At 32.7% G+C, this 25,631-nt stretch overlaps 1 protein-coding gene across 1 annotated transcript in view; it reads left to right on the top strand.

Moving 5' to 3' along the window:
- LOC149423074 (nuclear factor NF-kappa-B p105 subunit-like) overlaps nt 1–25,631 on the top strand; it is a 63,603-nt gene that overhangs the window by 894 nt on the left and 37,078 nt on the right. Inside the window, exons 2-8 of the mRNA XM_089632449.1 lie at nt 2,388–2,525; nt 13,465–13,527; nt 17,306–17,563; nt 19,240–19,394; nt 20,068–20,234; nt 23,129–23,249; nt 24,096–24,225. Coding sequence (XP_089488575.1) covers nt 13,488–13,527; nt 17,306–17,563; nt 19,240–19,394; nt 20,068–20,234; nt 23,129–23,249; nt 24,096–24,225 — 871 coding nt within the window. The 5' untranslated portion in view covers nt 2,388–2,525; nt 13,465–13,487. The remainder of the gene's footprint in view (nt 1–2,387; nt 2,526–13,464; nt 13,528–17,305; nt 17,564–19,239; nt 19,395–20,067; nt 20,235–23,128; nt 23,250–24,095; nt 24,226–25,631) is intronic.

Here is a 25,631-nt window from a genome sequence, read left to right as displayed (position 1 = left end):
CACGATCTGAGGCACACGCTAACACAAACCTAACCTTATTGATAAACTTCAAGGTCTCGTTAAATGTGTAAACAGTATATCATAGCCGTTCCCAAATTTAAATCCTTTATATTGTTTTAGTTTGCATGTTTGTGTTTATTAAACTGATATAATAATAATATTTTACTTTCTTAAAACATGTAAACACGAAAAATAAATACACCAGTTTTGACTGTATAAAAGTTTTCGGACAAAACATTTACTGGAGATAATTTATATCAAGTTGCTTAGATTAACTATGTTATTGTTCTAAGCAACTTTCTTTATTCTATGTTTATTGCTTGGTTTCTATTTCAGTAGGTATAATATTACTATTTGATTCAGTACATAATTAGCAAATAAATAAGCTTGTCATTGTTATTTTATGTTTTGGTAACTATTTCCCTAAACGCCGTACTTTGAGGCAAAGATTACGGAAAATACACCTTGTTTCAACAATTAATATAAGAAACAACTATGTACACGCACAAAATAGGTTATTAGGTTCTTAATTTGGGTTAATTAAGTAATTTATGCATAATTAGATTAAAAAAATCTTTCGCAAGTGTCGCTCCATGCTAAAAAAGTTCAAAATAGCAGCAAAATGATTGTTTTATAAGATAAGGTAAATTTTGAACTTTAATTGGATAAAATGGAATTTTAATGCATCTTTTACCATCTCTCCCAATGTAAATAGTTGTCTTTTTGTAGTAATTAAATTGAAAGGAATTGTAATTTCCATAATCTGTGCCTATTAAAATTGCAGTGATTAGGTAAACATAAAATACCCTATTTTTAATTGAGTACAAATTTTTGGTAGAGCTTGCAAATAATGCAGACCACTCTTATCACACTATGGTTCTGAAATAAAACTAATGAAAACAGTGTATTTTGCGATAAAACTTTATGTAAAGTTGTGGAAACATATCAGTTGTACAGGTAAATCATTTGAAAGAGACCCTTCCAGTTTCGCCATTCCAGTTTTTTCATACTCTCTACTCACCTACGTAAACAACCTATGGTATTGGTCATTGATCCGTTTCTGAGGGTCTACCAAAAACAGAAACAGTTTTCCCACACTCTCTGCTCACCTACGGTATTGGTCATTGATCCGTTTCTGAGGGTCTAACAAATACAGAAACAGTTTTCCCTTACTCTCTACTCACCTACGTAAACAACCCACAGTATTGGTTATTAATCCATTCCTATGGGCCCAACTAATATAGTAAGGACGGGTTGTTTCGGAGAATTTGAACAATTCATCAAATTTCAACGTTCATTTTCAAGTTCTGTGAAAGATTTTTTCAAGTTCTGTTTTTATTTCAGTTTTGTCAAGCAACTAGCCTACAATGATATAATAACAGAACTTGAATAGGACTTTCACAGAACCCGAAAATGAACGTTGAAATTCGATGAATTGTTCAAATTCTCCGAAACAACCCGTCCTTACAGTTTTCCGATATTCTCTAAGTAAACAATAACTGAAGTCCATTATTGCAGTTTTACATATTTTGGTAGTCATTTTGTTAACCGTACAAAGATCATATTTTTAATTATGTTAACGATACATTCAAGTGACTGATGATATTAAAATTGCGTTATTTAGGTTTTGTAGGATATTTAAATACAGTAAAAATTGGTTATAACGAGCACGAAGGGACAGACAAAATTTGCTCCTTATGGCCATTACTCATTATATCAGAAATAGGTCTTATAAATTCATATGTTCCTGCCTACATTCCTCTACTGTCAATAAATTCACCAATTTAAATGTAATATCTTTTCAAAATACGATTATTACTCATTAAAAAAAATATACATGTATTAGTCATAGAATAAAGAATAACACAAGAAGTGCCTCGTGGACGTGTTACAATGTCCTAATACAGGCTTAAATTTCCAATACAATACTGTTTTTATAATATTCAAATGGGATGGAGATCTACGATGTCAGGCGACTGTAAGTGAGACGGATTGCGGAGCTATTGGGCTAAATGGAACATTTGTTTCCATTTAAATTTGTATGGAAGACATTGTTCTTTACTCCATGGTATTAGATAAATACAGTTTTCTTGATAAAATTTATAATCAATGATTGTTTTAAAGATTTTTCATTTCATACTTCTCAATTTCCTTCTCAAAACACTCAACATCAAATCACCTGGCTCGAGGCTGCCAAGAAAAATATCACAATTGTCATAAATCACTGGCTTGCGAGATTGTTATTGGTTTCAGTTGTAAAAATTTACTTGCTATAAACCTGAGATGCACAACCTGTGGCCCAGTTCTTATGCTCGTAGCACACTCGTAGACAGTCACAGCAGTATCGCTTTCTTATTACGGTATTATATAATTTAGTATATTTTTAGGTTGCCGGGAGCCTGATTCCTTTTCGTTGTCCCGTGAAGAATTTGAGCTGGAGCCCTTTGGTTTGAAGAGGAAAGTGGATGGGGGCGGAGCACTTCCCAAGAAGGCCACAAATGTGATCCAGAAAAGAAAAAAAAACGGTACCCATTATAAAAAATCACATTATTAATAATATTATTGTTAAGTAGTTGTCATAGTTAATAGAAACATGGAAGATGGGCCATGACCCATTATTAGTATCAAATTGTAAATACAAAAGTGTTGCCATCGCCCACACTGCTGCAAATGCATCAATGAACAGCTGTGTTCCATCTTTGTTTGTATCTACACACCAAACGCATAACTTTTATTGCCTACCCGCTCTTATTGTCCATGCAGTTTTGTCTTAGCTCGGCAATAGTCGGCAAACTTCCTTGCCATATATCCCTTTGTTTCTATTATCTATGGTACATACTTACAGATTTACAAACTTTTTATGCAGGCGGTTAAAATAGTTACCAACAAACGTTTTAAAAAAAATATATCTTTGTATCTACAATAAATACAGTAGCGACGTTTCCGAGTGCACAGATAAATTTGTATTATGGTGCCTACCATAGACATCCAAATTGATAGATTTGCATTGTATTATCACTACTTAGTCCACGAAAATAAAATCTGCTCACAAATTACTATTCCTTTTTACAACGGCCCGCAAATTGCTGTCTGCTTAAAAACTTAAGTACAAATCAAAATTAAACAAAAGTTCGGGTTTGTTTCCAAAATTGGTTATTTTGTTACACTATTTGCTTAGACATTTTTACAAATGTGTTACAATATACCCTCTGATTTGAAGGAGGTTCGATTAAAGGTTTCAGACTGCGCTGCAAACTGTTGCCTTACTTTAGCAAACTTTACTTTTCTGCGCAGGGTTTCGTTGTTCAAAGCTTTCTCAGAACCTCCTGGTGATTGTCTCCAGATGCAAAATGATACCCAGGGCAAGTCTATTAAATTTGATGTCTATGGTTTCGACAGTCTCTCCCACTCATCCATCCTAGCTGAAAGAAATGCATCTATTTCACATTCTGTTCTGGTTGACTCATAATGTATTTATGACCATCAGGATTTTCTCGTATGGGCATTTTTACCAAAGTTTGTACATGCTGTTATGCTTTCAATTCTGTTACTTTAGGTTTTATTTATAAGTTTCCACCAATACCCGATTACCAGAAGTCAGGGGCGGTTCCTTGGTAGGTGCATTTGTGCATTGCACTGCTTGTCTTCAGTTTTCACTAAACTTAACTTACAACGACATCTGTGTCCCAGTCATTGATGTACGAAAGAACGCTCCAATCATAATTCCCGCCACTGGGATATGAGCTATCTTCTCGTACAAGACTTCCGCGCAAGTGCAAATGAGTTGTGCATATTCCGATGTGTACAAAAGTTTTTACCATGCTGCGGGGCCAGCATTGGGCGGTATTGAGACAGCTCACCTCGTCGAAACGGTGACATGAGTAAGACAGATTATGCTTCTTATGGTAAATCATGAGTTAAAGCAGTACAGATACTAATTATATAAATTATTAATACTTTGGATTTGAATAATATTAAAACTCAAAAATACCTCTCACTTTTGGCTTTTCACGGTTTAAAGCCAATTATAATTTCACCTACAAGAGTTTCGTCTACTGTTTCAAGTTGCATCAATCACATTATGGTAAAATCTAAATTTGAACCACAGGGAGCTGTCTTCACTACTGACATAACAGATCATGATGCGGTATTGCTGAGATTTATGAGCTTTAGACTAAAGAAAATAGCAAAGGATAGTGAAAAAATCAAAACCGTCATAGATAACAATCTTTTGAAGGCTAAATTAAAGGAGGAATCATGGCAGTCAGTCCTGTCATCGCAAGATGTTAATTCAGCTACTGAAAATTTCGTAAAACGTTTAAAAATGCATTTAGAAAGTTGCTTGTCTGTACAAATGTAAAACATAACATGAAATACTTAAAACCTTGGATAAATTATGGAATTATCAAATGCCTGAGAACCCGCGACAAACTGCACAACAAATGTCGAGGAGAGTTTAATAATATTCAACTACTGCTGGCTTATTATAAGAGATATAGAAACTGGTGTACCAAAATTATAAAATATACAAAGCAAGCGTATTACAGAAAGAAACTGGATAAAGGGTCAATCCGCACCAAATCATCCAGGCCATGTCACCCACCATCTCAGATTTTGATGAAACTTTAAATTTTTAATCCTTCCATATAGATAAGAAAATATACCAAATTTTACCTTCCTACCTCAACTCGTTTTTTTTTTATGGGCAGTTGAAGTTTGGGCAAAATAAGCGTTTTTACATATTCCGAGCACTCCGGAAGAGCTTGTACCTTCAATGAAAAAAAATTGTATCTTTGTCATTTATAGTGCAAATGCAATGAAAATTTTCAATATTATCAAGAAAACTATGCTGATTGCAGAAAAAATAAATAAACCCTTTACATTTATCTACTTGACTTTAAAAAATTACCAAAAGTAATTTTTTAAGTAATTTTTTAAGTAATTTTTGGGACGGAAAAGGTACTTTACAAAAAAGCAATATCTCGGGAAGGTACAGTGTTAATGAAGTAATTTTTTTTTTATTCATATCTACAAATAGCATAGAATCACATACAAAAATAAAATTCATGGCATTTTACTTGCTTCAATAAATAAAATCCATTTTAAACTTTTTTCAAACTTTTTGTAATTTTTTTTTATTCTTATCTACAATAAACATAGTACAACCTAAAAAAATAAAACTCCTGGTATTTTGTGTGCTTCACAGTGTAGAAACGTTTTTAAAATAAGAAATCTTTATCATACAGAATTGTTCTAGGTTTTTTTAAATCTAGATACAAAAATAAATAAAATCCATTTTAAACTTTTTTCAAACTTTTTGTGATTTTTTTATATCTATTTTTAGTTTGTAATTGGGCAAGTTATAGTTTAGGTATATAGCTAGTAATATAGGTTGAATGAATGGACTAATATCAAAGAAACAGTCCTAGAGACAAGTCACTACATGGAAATGATGTATCTGCAACAAGAACAAGACAGAACATGAAAATTACTATCTGCCTCATCACTAAGTTTGCAGGATACTACATGCTTTGTTTCCTCTGACATGCTTAGTTCTGAGTCAGCTTCAAAGCAGTGATCATCTATATAAATACAGTAGTTGTTTCATGTTATGGTGTACGTTGTTAAAATGTCTCTAATCGAAACAAGTTTAGTTAAATGTAGTGTGGGACAACATAATGGTACTGAATGTCACAAAAAAAGTTATACTAAGTCAGAGAAATTAACGAGTGTGGATTTGTTAAGTGAATTTGAAAAAAAGCTTATTCAACAAAGAAGTTTTGTATCTACAGACTTGGTTTTCAACATTTGTGAGCACCACAGAATATTTAACTTAAATAAATATGAAACATTTCAAAAAGCTTGTTTTGACCCGTTCCAAAGCCACAAAAGGAAAATTACAAAAACTTTAAGAACAGTATCCTTGGAATTTTCAGAGAACATTAATACCATTCTAAAAGTAACTAATAAAGCAATCCCTGGACAAAAAATTTGTAATGCATGCAGAGCAAAAATTAGTAAGAGCCAAAACCTTAACAATGAAATTGAAGAGCTTAACACTTTTCAAGAAGACATAAGTGAAGTTGAAAATGTTTTAAACAAAGAAATTTTTTTACAAGAAATCAACACTTCTTTAACTGACATTGGAGAATCTCCATTTAAACTACATGCAATACCATCCCACAGTAAGTCTAGTTACGCTAAACGGAAGTTAGATTCTGCTTGTTCAACCTTAAAGAAAAAAGTAAGTAAAGTTTTAGAAAAAGAATTTTCCCCATTAAAATGTGATGCAAAAATACCAAGATGTATTCAAGAAAAAGCTAATGACATGGACAGGCTTGTTGAGTTGGTTAAAAAAACATTGGAAACACAAGTTACACGCCGTGAGAGAATTCAGCTTCTAACTCTCGCTCCAACTTCGTGGAGTAGAAAAAAAGTTGCTGAAGAATTCAGTGTTGGTGAATACTCAGTTCGTAAAGCACGAGAGCTACTAAATGAAAATGGTATCATTGCTTTACCTGATCCAAAAAAAGGAAAACCATTAGACCAAGGAACAGTTACTTTGGTTAAAAATTTCTACCAAAACGATGAATTTTCTCGTGTTATGCCAGGGAAAAAAGATAAAGTTAGCATAACCAAAAATGTTTATGAACAAAAAAGACTATTGCTTTGTAACCTGAATGAACTTTATGCTACCTTCAAGTTTGAATACCCTGCTTCAAAAATTGGGATTTCGAAATTTTGTTGGTTGCGTCCCAAATGGTGTGTGCCAGTAGGTTCTCCAGGCTCTCATTCTGTCTGCGTTTGTGCAATTCATCAAAATGTAGTGTTGCTTCTTAATGCTTGTGACAGTGAAGAAACGTACAATGATTTAATGGACTACTTAGTGTGCCCAAAGAACAATAGAGACTGTATGCTTCGACATTGCGATAAGTGTTCAACATCTAGTGAAAATCTTAAGAAACATTTGTTAGAAAAATTTGAAGAATGGGACCAAGAAGATGAAATTACATACAGTGCATGGGTAACTACTGATAGAACACAGCAGGTTTCAGTTACAGTTCCCTTTCATGAATATGTAGAACATCTTGTGAAGAGTCTTGTAAAACTTCTTCCTCATTCTTTTATAACAAAGTCTCAATCAAAATATCTCAAAGAGTCCCTAAAAGCACAGCTTCAGATAAATGAAGCTGTTGTGTTATTAGACTTCAGTGAAAACTTCTCCTATGTTATCCAGAATGAAGTCCAGGGTTACCACTGGACGCAAGACAGTTGTTCACTCCACCCAGTGGTAATTTACACTTGTGAAGAGCCTGGCAAAGATCTCACAGTGTCAAGCTTGTGTGTAATTTCAGATGACTTGGAACATGATGTAAGTTTAAGCAAAAAAATTGTTGCTCAATTTTTAAATCAAAAATTTCCCCAAATTCAAAGTGTTCATTATTTTACTGATGGTTGCGCAGCGCAATATAAAAACTGCAAAAACTTTTTAAATCTGTGTCACCATCAAAAAGACTTCAACTTGAAAGCATGTTGGTCGTTTTTTGCTACGAGTCATGGGAAATCTCCCTGTGATGGAATAGGTGGAACAGTAAAACGTCTTCTAACTAGAGAAAGTTTGCAACTTGGCCCTGGCAACACTATCACAACTGTAGACAAAACTTTTAAGTTTTGTCAGTCGAGAGTAGAAAATATATATTTTTACTTGCTGAGAAAAGAAAGCTTATTCACTTGCAGGCAACAATTACAGCAGCGTTTTTCACAAGCGAAAACAATACCAGGCACTCGAGGTTTCCACTGCTTTGTTCCTCTGTCTGAAAATGAAGTTGGCACAAAAAGGATAAGTTCAGATTCAGATTATGCTTTGATTTTTAACTTCAGTGGGGAACGAAATCGCTCTGAGCAACTAAGTATGGTACAAATTTGTACAAACTCTTATGTAGCTTGCGTATATGACAACCATTGGTTTTTTGGACTTGTGGTTTCCAAAGATGAAGACGAGTGTGATGTATCAATCAAGTTTATGCATCCTTTTGGCCCAGCTCCATCCTTTTACTGGCCACATCAAAAAGAAGATATTTGTTTTGTTCCACTACAAAATATTTTTAATATCGTTGACCCTCCCACAACAAAAGGTTCAGGAAGAGCTTACTACTTTCTTGAAAAAGACGTTCATCATGCTGATCAAAAGTTCAACCATCTTATGGGTCAGATCAAGAATAAAAGTAAAAAATGAACTTGAACATTTATTTGTAAACAATATTATTGTAATGTACTTTCATTTAACCTCTCGGACAAAGACTATTATTTACTTTGTGTTCCTTTGCGAACTGTCAAAACGTGAAAATTTTTGTGATATTTACGAGTTTTGTTAAAAGCTTCATAACTCACGTTTTGGGAAACGTAGCCTCATTCTAAAAAATGTTTTGGAAAGATTATGAAATTCACTATCGTATTGTATTGTTATACGTAAATATTTGCGTTTCTAAATATACATTTTCTGAAAACGTCAAAAATATGTAAAAATCGCTGACCATTATTTCAAAGCTGTGAAAAATGTACTTTTTTCTGAGTATCATAAAGAAATAACACTTTATATAGTGAAGAAATATAATTAAAAACTATTAGTCACCTCAAAATATTAACCGTCCAAACTAAAATATTTTTAATAAATTATTTAGAAACGCAATAAATTATGAACGAACAAGATGACAGATCCAATCGGCTTAGATAATGAACCTCTACGTTCCATAGATATTCTTGAATACAGACGCGTAGCATTATTCATTATCGATACTCTGTTTTTTAAATCATGGCAATCCGTATACTAGTGATGGAAATAAATCGATTTTTGTAAAATCTCGCGCGTTTACGTGAAAAGACGTTCTAATGTCTTGACCGCTATTATCATATTTACGTCTTTTGACGTTCTAATGTTCTGAGTGGTTAACCTAATCCTACATTGCCTGTTTTATTTTTATTGTATTTGTTTTTTAAAGAGTTAACTTTGTATTGAAAAGAGTTAAAAAGTTGATCTTGTTATAAAATATTGCTATGGTGTATGCATTCAGGGTAAGGAACAAGGTACATTATTTTGTTGGTGCCTTAAGCTTACATTGCAAGCTTACCAGCATGTTGTAAAGGACCGAATAAGTTTGACTTTTTTTATTTGCAAATACAGTATCTAGATTTTAAAAAACTTGGAACAATTCTGTATGATTAAGATTTCTCATTTTAAAAACGTTTCTACACTGTGAAGCACACAAAATACCAGGAGTTTTATTTTTTTAGGTTGTACTATGTTTATTGTAGATAAGAATAAAAAAAAAATTACAAAAAGTTTGAAAAAAGTTTTAATGGATTTTATTTATTGAAGCAAGTAAAATGCCATGAATTTTATTTTTGTATGTGATTCTATGCTATTTGTAGATATGAATAAAAAAAAAATTACTTCATTAACACTGTACCTTCCCGAGATATTGCTTTTTTGTAAAGTACCTTTTCCGTCCCAAAAATTACTTAAAAAATTACTTTTGGTAATTTTTTAAAGTCAAGTAGATAAATGTAAAGGGTTTATTTATTTTTTCTGCAATCAGCATAGTTTTCTTGATAATATTGAAAATTTTCATTGCATTTGCACTATAAATGACAAAGATACAATTTTTTTTCATTGAAGGTACAAGCTCTTCCGGAGTGCTCGGAATATGTAAAAACGCTTATTTTGCCCAAACTTCAACTGCCCATAAAAAAAACGAGTTGAGGTAGGAAGGTAAAATTTGGTATATTTTCTTATCTATATGGAAGGATTAAAAATTTAAAGTTTCATCAAAATCTGAGATGGTGGGTGACAAATCCAAAATTTTCTGGATGATTTGGTGCGGATTGACCCTAAAAGTCAATACTAATACCAAGCAACAGTGGAAGATTATAAAGGAAGCCATAAATATTCAAAAGGAGCAAGTGTCCATAAAAAAATTGGAATTCAATAACAAAATTATCTCATTGGAGGAGAATCCACATATAGTTTTACCGACCATGTTAATAAATTCTTCATGCATCTTCATTTCTTGTGCAGTGCAAATAAAACCAACGAAATGTGTCTTGTTAGCAATTTTATACCTGGTACTCAAGTTACAAGATATAGCTTTGATTTTAAAACTACTAGCATTCATGAAGTTACTAAAGTTATAAATGAATTAAAAATGTCTTTTTCCTGTGGTATTGATGGCATAAGTATCATGGTGTATAAACAGCATGTTTATGAGTTGGCTGGTCATACTCATATTGTTAATCTTAGTTTTAAGAATGGCATATATCCTTCTCACGTCAATAATGACAACAAAATGTTAATAGTTACAGACCCACATCTTTGCTCAATACTCTCTTAAAAATTAGAGAAAGACTGGCTAAGTCAAGATTAGTATCATTCTTAAAAAAAATACAAAATACTCTCCGACAACCAATTCGGTTTCAGAGAGAATAGAGGTACGAGTGATGCTGTATTAAAGGTATTGACTAAAGTCATAAATGCACTGGACTATGGCAACAAAGCTATAGCAGTATTTTTGGACTTATCAAAGGCCTTTGATACGGTTTCCTACGAGCTGCGTAAGAAATTATTAACTTTAGGCATTAAGAATACAGCAATGCGTTGGTTCAGATCTTACCCTAGTGATAGAACACAGCAAGTAGAAATAAATAAAATGTTAAGCAACAGTAAATCAATTTTATTTGGAGTCCCACAAGGTACTGTGCTCGGCCCAATATTATTTCTGATTTATATAAACGATTTATGCAGTCTAAAAATTCCAGGTAACATTGTTAGTTTTGCAGATGACACTGCCTTAATATTTGAGGGTAAAAATTGAAGTGAATCTTCTGAAAAATGTGATTCAAGTAAGAGTAGTTAATAATTATCTGAGTAGTAATATTGTAACTTTAAATGCACAAAAAACCAAATACATCAGTTTTAGCATTTCTTATAAAAGTCAGCCATTTACCTCTCATAATTTGATTATTCACAATTGTTTGCAAATGTGTAACTGCAACCCTTGGAAAGTGTAGACAGCTTCAAATACCTAAAAAATGTTCAAAATAGATAAATTTTTGAGGTGGAATGATCATGTCGAAATGTTAGTAAATAAAATTAGGAGACTTATATATATTTTTAATGATCTCACACATGTACTAGACACGGAAAAATTAAAAACAGTTTATTTTGCTATAATTCAGTGTCTGCTTTCGTATAATATAGTGTGCTGGGGTCCCTGCATGAAGACTGTAATAGAACCACTTAATATTTCCCAAAAACTGATTCTCAAAGTTATGTACAAGAAAATAATTAGATATCCTACACAGTTACTTTATAAGGAATGTAGTATCGTGAATTTAAAACGAATGTAGCAAATTCGTACTACGAGAATTGGCTCTGGTCTGAACTTTATGGCAATTCACCCTAAATCCTCATTTGGGCAAAGACATTATTTGTACCAGGTTCCACTTCCATTTAATAGCCTTCCAGAACACATTAAGTTTTCAAATTTCTTGTAGGTACCAAATTCGTAGAAACATTAACCCATTGGCCTCAAACGACGCCGTCCCGGCGGGTCTGGTGTCGTTGGCTTAAAAACGAAAAAGGGATACATTATTGACATCTGTGTTTAAAATTTTAAATGCCATACGCTCTGTAGATAATTAAGCATTCATTTCGTAGTAATTGGCAGGACTCCGTTGGTACAGTTTTTTCCTGATATTTACGATTGAAATTTAGTTATATTTCAGCGTCATTGAATTTTTTTAAAAATAGCGTGTGGTTCGGGAATTGACAAGCTTGTTCGTAAAATGCGTGGTGGGCGGCTAACATCAGCCCAAATTGAAATAAAATATATTATGGTCATAAGTATGATTAATATAAGACTTTTCTTAATCCAATTATAAAAAAAGAAGAAAAAAAATCGTTTTTATAAAAAAAATATTTTTATATCCTCGTTTAATCATATTGTTATTATTTTTTTAAAAAATGCATATATTTTTTGCATACCTTAATTCAATGAACGAGTAAATTTAAAAAAAATTGTTTCGTTTGCATGTTTAGTTTAAAAGTTATGTAAGATTTAGTACACCACTGCAGATTTAAAACTTCGGTACAAAACAATTCGGAGGCCAATGGGTTAATGCAACAATATTGTTCCCTTAACATAATATAATCTTTGTGCCATATTTTATTTTTATTATTTTGTAAAATTATTAACCTCAACACAGGCTTGTCCTAGTGAGGTTAAAATTTCTAACGTAAAAAAAGATACAATGTAAAGAAACAATAAATAAATATAACTCATCCCGAATCTTGAAGGTGGTAGTGCAGAAATTAAGGGACTAATTACCATAATATGTACTCCTCATTGCTCAGAATACTAATGGAGGGTAGTGATGTGGATTCATCAGTGGACATCTTTAACATATCACTTAATAAATACAAAAGATTGTTGCCAGTTAGTTCAGTTATGTATACCCGTAAAAAAAATGTTGTAATAGTAATATTTATTACTGTTGTAATTTTATAAACTATACCTATGGAAAGGTCCCTAAAAAGAGCATTAGTAAATACATAAATATAGTCACGAAATGGATAGATTTTTTCAATGTTGGTCCAAATTTACGTTAAAACTGTATGTTTTCCAAAAATATAAAATGTAAGCTATCTAAGACACCACAAATTTAATTTCACCCAACTAAAACTAATTTCCAAATCAGACTTTGTTGAATTGAACATGGTAATAACCCACTACACTACTAAATAATTGATTAAATACATAAGCAGATTAACTGACTAAATAAAGTAAATTAATAATTTTGCATGTTAAAAATATATATGTAACTTATATTTTATAATATGTAACTATGAAAAAAAAACAAAACCAATTCGTGGGACATGACAAAAATCCAATGAACAAACTTTGGCAAAAATGCCCCTATACAATTATCATTTTAACCTAGATAATGTTAACATCATTATGCCTGTTCTATACTTTCGATAAGACTACTCGAGGGAAGCCGAGTTTGTGAATGTAGTTGGTTTTGCCTGCGCTCCCGTCCCATTTCAGTTTTTTGTCCCGAGTCGAAAGACATGAGGCGAACAATTATGTTGGACGGGGTTCTGGTATCAGGTGAACTTATCCACAACACAACCAATATAAAGTAATAATCCAAATAACATTTGCGTAATGCGAGGGTGAATATATAGCACGCAAGATCCTTCGTCTCGGGGAAAAAGCCTCGTTGAATGTTTCGACGAGAAGTCTTGCCAAGAGTGCAGAGCAGGCATTAGAGAAGAAATAGAGTTTTAAAGTTAGATTATCACATATTTTGATAGAGCCAGGAGGAATGCAATAATTATCATTTGTGCATAGAGTATCTTACATTTGACTATTACAGGTGATAATTGACTATAATTATTTATTTTAGTATACAATCACCTGAGTGATCACATGAAGACGCTGGTTGACACTGAAACTTTAATTCCAAAAGGTATTAAGCGATAAATCATCGTTATGCTTGGGAAAGTAAATAATTCAAATGATATTTTATGTTTTCACTTAACATTTGGCCAACATAATTATTCAATAAGTGATTGAAAATTTATTTTCTATAATTTATGTGCTCTTTCTTCTTTACTCTGCTTTTTATTGCTGCAGCTATCTTGTTACACATATCCAGTCTGTCAGCTTTATTTTTATTGCAATCAATTTCACATTTATTTATAAAATAGATATTTAATTACAATACATAGTATTTATACAAAATAACCACTACTAGGCCTGCTTCTGCATGTTCCACGGGGACCAATAGAACATTGTAAATGTATAGGTAGATTAAATTAGTGTATATAAACAACCAGAAAATAACCAAATACAGTGAAACCTCTATCTATTGGTTTTAAAGGGACCTATCGAAATAAACGATGAATGCGGGAAAACAATGAATGCGGGATTAAGAGAAAAAAAACACAAGGAGATACGATCCAGTGAAGATACCGTCCTCCCAATCTGCATAACCGTTGGTAGATTAAAATTATAAGAAGAAAATAAGTTTTAGATGTAAATAAATGTATTTATTTAAAAAAATACAAAGCTAAACAGAACCAATTTTTTTAAAAAGTTTATTGCATTGTAAATACATAATCTTTCATGGACATTTGTTTTTTTACTGTTTTATTTCCGCAAGTCAACAGTATATTTCCAGCTTTTTCGGCATCAGTTATTGAGTGTGCGTGGTAGAAAGTTTTCAATCTTTCAAAGAAGGTGCATGATTCTGAAAATGAAGGTACAGGCAGGGGCTCCTCTTCATCAATATCGACCTCTTTTGTTGTCTCCGTCAATCTTGCGTCACACAAGCTTTCGATAGTTTCTATCCCACAAGCTGGAATATTGTCGTCGAAAGTAGCAAAATTGTTAAAATTTGTCAAATTTGGTACCAAGAGATAAGAATTTTCTCCAGTTCGCTAAACTTTGATTCTTTACTGGTTTTTCTAGTTTTCGAAGATTTTCCGCACTTTTGAATTTGCTCCCGAATTTCGTTTTTTTTTCAAGAAAATAGAATTTAACGTGGATGCCGCGATTCCTAAACGCTTGGCTATATCGATGCGTTTTTCAGCGGGGTTTTTTTCCACCTTTTCGATAATTTTCAATCTTTCTTGAAGAGTACGTACTTTTTTCATCAAACGGCTCATTTCGAAAATAGTTTAAAAGCCCAAAAAGGATAACTGCAAACACTCCACTAAGTTCGGGTATCTAGCGACAACTGACGACAACTAGCGACTGATGGCGGCGACAAACTGTTATTCTTTCTCTTTCTCTCTCAAAAGTTTCGCGCATCGTAACGAGTGCCGTCTGGCGCCGTTTAAACACAGACAAAAAATATCAATTACGCGACGTAATTCCTACGATGAATGCGGGAAAATGGTGGACATAGAAACGATCGATGCGATCTATTTTTGTATGAAATGAATTCGGACTAGAAGAAATAAATGATACATCCGGGAAAACGATTATTCGAGGAACGATAGATAGAGGTTTCACTGTAATTAATAAATAAAATATTTGTTTTCTTATAAATTGTTGTTGAATTGACAGTACCTGTCGAGCAACAAACCCACGCCCAAAATCATGTTTTGAAATAGAATTTGGTTTGTGTACTATTTCCAGAGCCCATAGCAACAAATGAATACCTAATCAAAACCAACCAAATGAGATTGAATCATACTTTATAAAATTCTGATTTTACCAATGAAGAAAATATGGTTTCACTTGAATAAATAGATTTCCGGGATTCTGTCAATATAAATGAGACAATAGAGTAAACTTGGATAAGCAATATTCGGATATTACTTATATACCAATTTGATTAGTTTAAGAATGACTTCTGTTTTTATTAAATTCTGTACACTGTCTTTCAGTTATTTACATTTATGTATAACCTCAATCTTCCTTCCTTTTGTCAATAGTAATTCTGTTATTTATCCATGCATAACTTTGAACACAGATAACAGCATGTATTTCTTCCCATTGCTCATAACATCCACAATGTAGAAGAGCTGGTTCCACATACATGTTTATAATATGTTACTACTTCGGATGTTGTGATAGCTGTGGTTCTAACAACATTATGACTAACACATGCTACACATAGAGTAAAAATAACAACTTTGCTACTGAATGTACTAAATAAAAATACACTATTTTATTATCAGATAGCTTTTGTGCCAAGTCAGAGTACTTTAAATTCCGGGAATTATTGTTTTATCAAATGATAATGACTTATCTTATTTATGCGAATAACAATATTTATCAGTTCTTTGCTATCACTTTTTAGCCATAATTGTGCTCTCCATTTGCACATCTTTAATCTATTTGTCTTCCGATGACTCAATATTTTGGAATTGCTTGTCAGTGCTCTTGAAATTACTTCCAATTTATGTTTAAAGTTTTGCAGTTTTAACGTTAATTAATGTTTTTTTCTAATTAAATTCATGTCAAATGATAGGAATTGAAATGTTTGTGAGTCATAATATTATTTATTGTTTTAACCGCCTGTCAATGTTTATAAAATGTGTTGTTTAAACTTGTGATTGCTGATTTGGTTTGATATTTGTGTGTCTCTGAAACCTGTGTTCTTGGGCTGATGTTAGCTTACCTCCTATACATGCTTTGCATTAAATTCTGTGATTCTATCTGAACTTTAAAAAACTAGTAATTAAAACTTGTTCCATGGAACTGTTTGTGCAGGGAATCAAGATTTTGCATATAGAAGAACTGCTCAGTTATAATCCCATATGGTACATACATTATTTATGAGATAGAGGTTATAACGGAGCTATCATCGGTATGCTTTTGGGGATCAAGCACTGTGTTGTTTTACTTCTATCACTTCTATTACTTCTATCTAGCAATACTTATGCAATCATTTCATTTTAAATTATGGATGGACTCTGTACGCTTGCAGTGACTGATGTAGTGACACGAACATCACCCGTTTTTATATCTTCAATGTAAAATAATAGAATTTCATCTTAAATTATGTATGGACTCCGTACGCTTGCAGAATAAGATGTAGTGACACGAACATCACCTGTTCTTATGTTCTTATGTTCTTTTATCTTCGACGTAAAACAATACAATTTTATCGTAAAATAACGGATGGACTCCGTATGCTTGCAGAATAAGATGTGGTGACACAAACATCACCTGTTCTTATGTTCTAATACCTTCAATGTAAAACAATAGAATTTTTGCAAGAGAGTGTGTGAAAAAAAAAGTGTGTTAGAAGATGCACTATATTTTAAAATTGTTTTCATTACGCAAGGTGTAATATGGCGCCGTTCATGCAAAAGTCACCAAACCACAACACACATTTTTGAGATACTGCTAATTTGAAAGCTAACGTGTGTTGTGAAGCATCTACCTGCATAACAATAAAAAGATTATTCCTCTAACATTAAAAACAGATATCACAGAACTTGTGCATGTGGGTTGGTTACTTACGTTACGTGAACGGCAACGATATTATGTGCTTTAGTCGGGTCATGTCAAGAGTTGGCACAACAGAAGACGGTATGAAGCAAGGTGTGTGTTCCAAAACACAGTTGTTTGGTGGTATAACTGTTCTGCATGCCTCCGCAGATAATTAGTTGAAAAATACTAACACAAACTTAATGCGAAACTTACGAATAATGCTTTTCATAATATGTACTGTTTAAAATATTTCAGCAATATGAACTTATTAAAGTTATTTAATGTAATTATACAAGAAGATATTTCAGACGACATCACAATGGATCTGAATGCCATCCTGATGAACGCCACGAGGCACGAGGATGGGGATTCCTCGCCACAATACTATGCCGTGGTGTGCGGCGAGTCTGACGATGAAGTTAGCTCGCCTCTGAATCACGTATACCTCAATTCGCCGCATAGTACCAGCTCGTCAGACTCTGCCAGCTCCCCTATGCAGCAGGTGCCACGGTTGGAGCATTGGAGCATCAATGTCATTCATAAATATACGAACTGTAAGTTTTATATATACATTATTATGCTTCTCATCTTCTTCCCAGCAGGTACCCTCCCCATCGTCTCAATAAGGCGCCTTCAGCTCTCTTGTCTACCAACTTTGTCTATATATTTTTAAACCTACTAACTCTGTCATCTTTGGAGACGCTGTGTGGAGGGTCTTTTTGATTGGGTCTTGAAAAGATCCATGTAGAATGGTGGAATCGCAATACACGGAAAATCGTTCCACGAGTTGTAGAAACGACTCGTTATATAGAATGTCAACCGTGTACAATTGTGGAGTAACTAATTCTTAGTCATAAGGAACTGAAGAAAAGATCCATCAGCGCAACACGACACAATACCCCAAAAATAAATCACGATAATACTTTAGACTGTGAAAATCTCAAATCATATGAGGTCATGTTTCTTTATTAAACTTTCTTAGTAACAAAATGGAGGAAAAAAAATCTCTGATTATAAGTAGCTATTTTGGTAATTTTGTGATAAAATTCCTAATACAAACTTTATCTGATAAGATGTACAAAAACATCAATACACTTAGTACAAGTAAACTGGTACAAGGAAACTGGTGAATCTACACCACATTTTGTCTATTTTGTGATATAATGTTTTTTGATTTGAGCTTTGGTTTCAAAGTAAATCGAGTCCGAAGTTGTAAATTTTTAGATCAAATTTGAAAAACATTATGGGGTTAATTTCAACCGTTTTTGTTGTCTACAGAAAAATAATATATTACCTGACAGCAAAATGACGTTTAAATTTTTATCTCCAAATATGTTCAGGAATTGCTGGTTGCATGCTGATACACCCTATTTATCCTGTATGATTTTATAAACGAGTCCATATAAATATATGTATCTAAAGAGTTATTAAACAAATAACATTATTTTCGAACTTTAAAAGGACTGAATGCGATGACTCATTTTAAATCTCCTGATTAGCTTTTGGTGAATGTGGTCAGAGTTAAATAGAAACAGAAAGGGGTTTCCCCTTAAGTGGACTTCCCTTGATTTGGTAAACATTATTAGACCATCAATTCAAGTGACCTCATTCTGATGTGATATACTTCAAATTTCCCTATATTTATGGGAGAAAAATATTTATTAGGGAAAAGGGAATAGGCACAAAAATCTAGCGAAATTCTGAAACGTTGACGAAATTATGGCAAATTCTGTGAATATTTTATTGAAATTTTGATATATTCTGTGAAAATTTCGAAATATTAAAAACTTTTGCGGAAATATTTTATATGAAATAATATAAAATATTGTGAGGAATTTTTCTTCTCTGATATTCCCTGGAAACCCCCCACCATTGATTCGAAAAAGTATTGTGGGGAATTCAGTACTGCAATACTGCACAGAAATCCATTCTGAGATCTAAGGAAATATGGGGAAATTTCAGTCTGAAATTTAGGGAAATAAAAATTTCGGTCATTCCATCACTGAACTTCAAACAGTTGACTTCCTCCTTTTTATTTGTAAAGTAGTGTTCTTGTGCTTCATCCACTTTCTAAAATCTGACTAACAATATTATTCTTTAGTAAATTTGGCTTATAGTTACTGTATCTATTCTGGTGAACAATTCTTCAATAATTTAACTGATTTTAGTGTTGTGGTTATCAAGTGTTTGTTTGATTATCAGTGGACAATGAAATATAAATTTTACCTAGGTCTTACTGGGAAGAACCCTCAGCTGGAAATAGTGGAAGAACCTGTGGATATGTTCAGATTCAGATACAAAAGTGAGATGGGCGGAACTCATGGGAGTCTGATTGGAAGAAACTCGCATATCAACAAGAATAAGAAGACTTTCCCAACTGTTAAGGTATTTACTAAAATATTAAAATAATTAATTATTTTTTTAATTATTTTTTAATATAAAACAGAAAGCTTTGTTTGTATGCCCCGCTGGAAGTTCTATAATAGTCAATAGTGAATTCTAGCATCATGAATATTGCACTGAATTTTCCGCCTGAACTTTCAAAGTAACTTTTTCAATAAAAATATATAAATTTGCTACTTTAATTTTAATTACACACTACCAGTTTCGGAAGCACCCTTCCTTCGTCAGGAGAATATTAAAAGATAGTGTGTTTTGTAACTGTAGATATTGCGGTTACTTGTAAAAAATAAATTAGGGTGATTATTTACTTAACCGCCACAGAATGAATTACATGCACAAAATAGGTTGTTAGGTTCTTAGTATGAGTAATCAGTAATTTATGCTTATTTAGAATGAAACGAAACTTTCGCAAGTGTCACTCAATACAAAAAGTCCACAAGTTTTATAAGGTAAATTTTGAATTTGATTGAATATGAATGGAATTTTGATGCATCTTTTACCATTTCTAATGATTGATTAGGTTTTTGTTTTTATGGTTCATTTTAATTCTTTATGAGTCATTTTTCGGTCCTAAACCATTCGACTCCCATCCTGTTTTGTCAGTTATTACAATTGACTAGATACACATAGCTAATTTGTCACCTTTGTTCTCCAGCTGAAGAATTATGATGGGAATGCGAAGATTATGTGCACGCTGGTGCAGAATGAAGACACCGAGATCCCTCGTGTACATCCGCACTGTCTGGTGGTGCGCTTCCAGGATGACGTTATTAACGAGCCCCACGTGGAGTACGTGGGCCCAGACAAAGGCTACACTGCAAGGTATGTCAACATTTTTATGAAATGAGATTACTGTAGTTGTACCTATATCTACAATCTACATCAGATTCCCAACTGCCCGGTACCAGTGGGACTGGGAATACTCAATTTCGGGTATGTTATATATTATCAGGAGAAAGGTTGTGAAGTACCTGACTATTCAAATCTATATTTTATTTTTGACATTACTCACAAAACCCCCGTTTGGTTTAAAGAATACTTATTGTATGTCCAGAGTTTTGAGAAAAACACGTCAGAATATTTGACTCTTGCCGCGTGTATTAACCATCTTAGTGCTTATTTTGTCTTTTGCATCTATGATTATTTTGCAAGTATGTATGTACAGATAAAAAGTATGGGATTAAATAAAAATGCAATAATTTGGACAAATATCAACAAATTTTAATGATTCTTTTTGCAATTAAATAAGTAAAAAATGATATCTTATGCTTCTATTGAAAAAAGTACACATTTACATTTACAAAAAATATTAAATTATGTCGCTTCATAATCTTGTTTTCCCGAGCAAAGTCCATGTAGTCACAGCGCGCTCATATGAGGTTGGATTGCCTTTTATTATCATTGGAATCACTTTTCCAATAAGAAAAATGGTTGCTCCTATTGTTATCACCATTTCCAGTGAGGCAATTAATGATTTATTTCATTCACAGTACTTATGTCCACTTTTTTGTCCGTGAATTCGATTTCAAATTTCTTCAGTTCAAAAATTGTGCAGCATAACAATTGGTTTCTTTGACAATATTTTCAAGAAGTAATGAGATTAAAAATAAATTGAAACAGGCTGTTGGTTATGCATCAGAAGAAGGAGCACGTCTAGGTCAAGAAATGTCAAAAAAATAAAACAAAAATGTTTTTGTAAAAACTTTTGTTGGAGGAATAATACCAAAAATTACGTTAATTTTTATAAAAAAAGTTTATAAAAACTTTTAAAAAAAGGTTTCACAAAAAAGTTTGTCAAACAAAGATCTCATCGTCCTTAGTATCGCTGCCATTTGATATGTTGTCCCGAATAGAACTAACATCCAACATGATGACAAATATCAATTCATTTTAGGGTGTATTTATTTTAGTAGGATAAACAATAAATACAGTTATCAAGACACGCACCAACCACAATACACCGCACTCAAATGTAACAAGCGTTCACCCGAGGACCAGCAAACACGCTTAAAAGCATGCAGTGCCGTGTTGCAATTTTCGTGAGTAACTCTTGCAGCGCGATAGCACTGAATAGCACTCTATGACTTCAGTTTCAATTTTAAAAATTTTCAAATTGCATTCATTTTAATTATGAATGCGTGTGGGTTAGGACATATAGTGTCAGGGTAATGGGGCTTACAGATTTACGCTATACTCTCATGGCTTCGCCTATTAAAGCATATCGCTCGCCATACATTCCCAATGATTATGTATGGCGAGCGATATAGGCCAAGCCACGAAAATATGGCGTGGTTTGTCGAAGGCATAATATAAATTATTTATAAAGATGAACAGTTTAAACTACATAACTCAAATTTACATTATATGTTTTGTGTGAATGATCAGGTAGCTCCAATTATGCTTCGTTATATATACTTGTACATTTACTCAAGTGAATATGAAGATTACAGTTAGTAGGGGAGAGCGAGAGAGTGAACTCAGCATTTCCATAGTTACCATTATTATTATTCTACAGTGGACATGCTTTAAACCATTCATGTATTAGATATGAAATTAATAAAAAGTAAATACTTTGACTAAACAGTTATAGTTATTGTCGGATTATTGTAGTGATGTTTTAACCACTCGGAACATTAGAACGTCAAAAGACGTAAATATGATAATAGCGGTCAAGACATTAGTACGTCTTTTCACGTAAACGCGCGAGATTTTACAAAAATCGATTTATTTTCATCACTAGTATACGGATTGCCATGATTTAAAAAACAGAGTATCGATAATGAATAACGCTACGCGTCTGCATTCAAGAATATCTATGGAACGTAGAGGTGCGTTATCTGAGTCGATTGAAACTGTCATCTTGTTCGTTCATAATTTATTGCGTTTTTAAATAATTTATTAAAAATATTTTAGTTTGGACGGTTAATATTTTGAGGTGACTAATAGTTTTTAATTATATTTCTTCAATATATAAAGTGTTATTTCTTTATGATACTCAGAAAAAAGTACATTTTTCACAGCTTTGAAATAATGGTCAGCGATTTTTACATATTTTTGACGTTTTCAGAAAATGTATATTTAGACACGCAAATATTTACGTATAACAAAACAATACGATAGTGAATTTCATAATCTTTCCAAAACATTTTTTAGAATGAGGCTACGTTTCCCAAAACGTGAGTTATGAAGCTTTTAACAAAACTCGTGAATAACACAAAAATTTTCGCGTTTTGACAGTTCGCAAAGGAACACAAAGTTAATAAAAGTCCTTTTCTGAGAGGTTAAGTGTCAAAAAGATAGGTTATATGTTACAAATTATTATTGTTTTCTGAGAGTTTTTTGAGAGTGAGACGGATATAGTCTGGGCATTGATTGACCAATCGAGTAATCGTACACGTTTTAAACAACTGTTTGTATTGTTTACTCGTGTTAGCAGTGATGCCATTCCTACCAAAATTTTGGTAGGTTTGCCGATTTCGGCAAAAATCTGCCGATATTCACAGAAAATCTGCACCTCTCCGGTGCATAAGTGTAATGGTTTATTACCAATTAGTATAACAATTTTTTATATTTATATACTTAGTTGGAACCTTTATGAAGAGAGTGGTTCCCGCCATTAAAGGAGGACCGGCATAAAAGGTAGCACTACTTACTACCTACCCCATGTAAAGTGTATTAATATTGTTTCAGTAATTAATATTCAATTGCATTTTCAGATTTCCTGGCATGGCTATTGTTCACACTGCCAAGAAGAAAGTACACATTGAACTGTACAAGAAGAGGAAAGAACTGCTCCAAACCACAAAGGATTCCTTAACCCTGGAAGAAGAGACCCGTGTAAGTAAATATCTGACAGTATGTCAGTACATATTTATAATTTACACTTTATACTTTGTTTTTTGAATGATGTTCCTGTAGTGGAGTTTATTGTGAAGTTATTACAAGAGAGTGTGGACGTTTTTGTCCAGAATTGACCTAGTCTAGAAAATAAAAATGTGTTATAATGTTTATTTTATTTATTTATGTAATAATGACGAGGGGCATCTAGCGAAATTAAAAGAAACAATGAAATGAACATGGCATATCGACCATTTAGAATAACAATGTTCCATGTGACAAGCCAATGCCATGCGATTAGGAGCTCCAAAGTAATTTTTTTCTAAGCCCATTATATGTCAATTGTAGTTCGCAAAATTGAATAAATTAGCCTGAGGAGTTAAATCGAAAGAGAAAGAGTCGTCGAAGTGTGAACGCAGTGCAGACTACCGAGCATACGGTCAATGATTGTCCGCTCCGTTGACGGGGTTGACTGAAGCCCCTAGACTGGTTCGCAGACCTAGATGATTTATAGTAAGAAAGAAGTAGAATATTAATTAGAAGCCTCTCCGTTAGTAGACTTTCTTTCGTTTTTTCTATGTGTCCTGCCCTGCAGAGCAGTCCTAGTTCTATTAAACGTGCTTAAAAAAAAACTGGTATATAAGTTAGATGATGAATATTAAGTTTACTGGAATTCTTCATGATGTAGTGTGTCGAATGTAGCTAGAAAAGTGCGGACAAGTAAGCAATAGTTGACTATTAATAATAAATGTTAATACATATATTCAATTAATATCATATTGAATATATGTATTATTTATGCAGATGATAAAGTTAATAACCAATTTGTTGGTTTTATCATTACAGCTGAAAGCCGACTGTGAGAGTCAGGCCAAGAACATAAACATGAATTCAGTAAAGTTATGTTTTACGGCGTATGACAGTAATTTTCAACAAATATGCGATCCTGTTACATCGAAGCCCATCGATAATTTAAGTAAGTAATTATTTTTTACATCAAAATATGACCTATTCTAAAGGTTTCCAGAGATATTATTAACACAAATATTGAACCAAATGTTTGTGCACAAATGAAATATTAATGTTTTTGTTTTCTGTGGCCAATGGAAAACATAAACCATTGTGGCCCCAACCCAATGTTTTGAACACATTTGGTGGGTGGTGATCCGACTTTATGGAAACATCAATTTATAATTCATTTTAGACAATCTTAATTAATATTATTGTAATATTGAAAATGGCCTGAATTTTTCCGACTTTATATGTCCGGGTTAAATCTTCCCCAAAGGAAAAACTAAACCCTTCCACACACTTTTCCATAAATGATCATCTAGTCAATCAACATTATGCAAGTGCATTATATAAGCAAAATAAATACAAAACAATACAAGTACAATACGTCAACTCATCAGAGATCAAATGGGAAAATAATTCACCGATTCCAGATATTTTCATATCAGAGGGTTCGGCTCCGTAGAACTCTTAACAGGGCCTATAAATCTTACTGATCCCTCAACATAAATAGTTAAAAATCTTATTATTATTATAGTGAAATCAAATCAAGATTGATAATATTAACATGAATGCATTGGCGTCATGAAATTAACACACTTTTCCTGTGTGTAATTTCTGAATGTCTATAATGAAACTGAATCAAGGTTGATAATAATTATTTTTATAAGCAATAATTGTTCGCCTGAGACACTCATCCACATTGAAAAAATATCCTGATAAAAAATACATGACGCCAACGGGACAACGTGACAACGGACAACGTCCCGTTGGCGTCATGTATTTTTTATCAGGATATTTTTTCAATGTGGATGAGTGTTTCAGGCGAACAATTATTGCTTATAAAAATAATTGTTATCCTTTGTGCTATGCATAAATAAAATCTTGTCTTAAAAACATTAATTTATCAAAAAAATAATAATTAAGGTTGATAATATTCACATGAACTCACCGGCGTCATGAAATTAGCACAACTTTTCCTGTGTGTTCTTTAGTTCCATGACAACTGATATGAAATCATTAAAAGTGACAAAAAAAAAAACCTAACATAATGTAACCTACTTAACCACTCAGAACATTAGAACGTCAAAAGACGTAAATATGATAATAGCGGTCAAGACATTAGAACGTCTTTTCACGTAAACGCGTGAGATTTTACAAAAATCGATTTATTTCCATCACTAGTATACGGATTGCCATGATTTAAAAAACAGAGTATTGATAATGAATAACGCTACGCGTCTGTATTCAAGAATATCTATGGAATGTAGAGGTGCATTATCTAAGTCGATTGGATCTGTCATCTTGTTCGTTCATAATTTATTGCATTTCTAAATAATTTATTAAAAATATTTTAGTTTGGACGGTTAA

Source organism: Hesperophylax consimilis, chromosome 6 (assembly GCF_061612785.1).
Source record: "Hesperophylax consimilis isolate HC1 chromosome 6, BYU_Hcon_1.0, whole genome shotgun sequence".
Taxonomy (NCBI): Eukaryota; Metazoa; Arthropoda; class Insecta; order Trichoptera; family Limnephilidae; genus Hesperophylax; species Hesperophylax consimilis.
The sequence above is the reverse complement of the archived record's forward strand: the minus strand, read 5'-3'. Positions and strand labels throughout refer to the sequence as shown.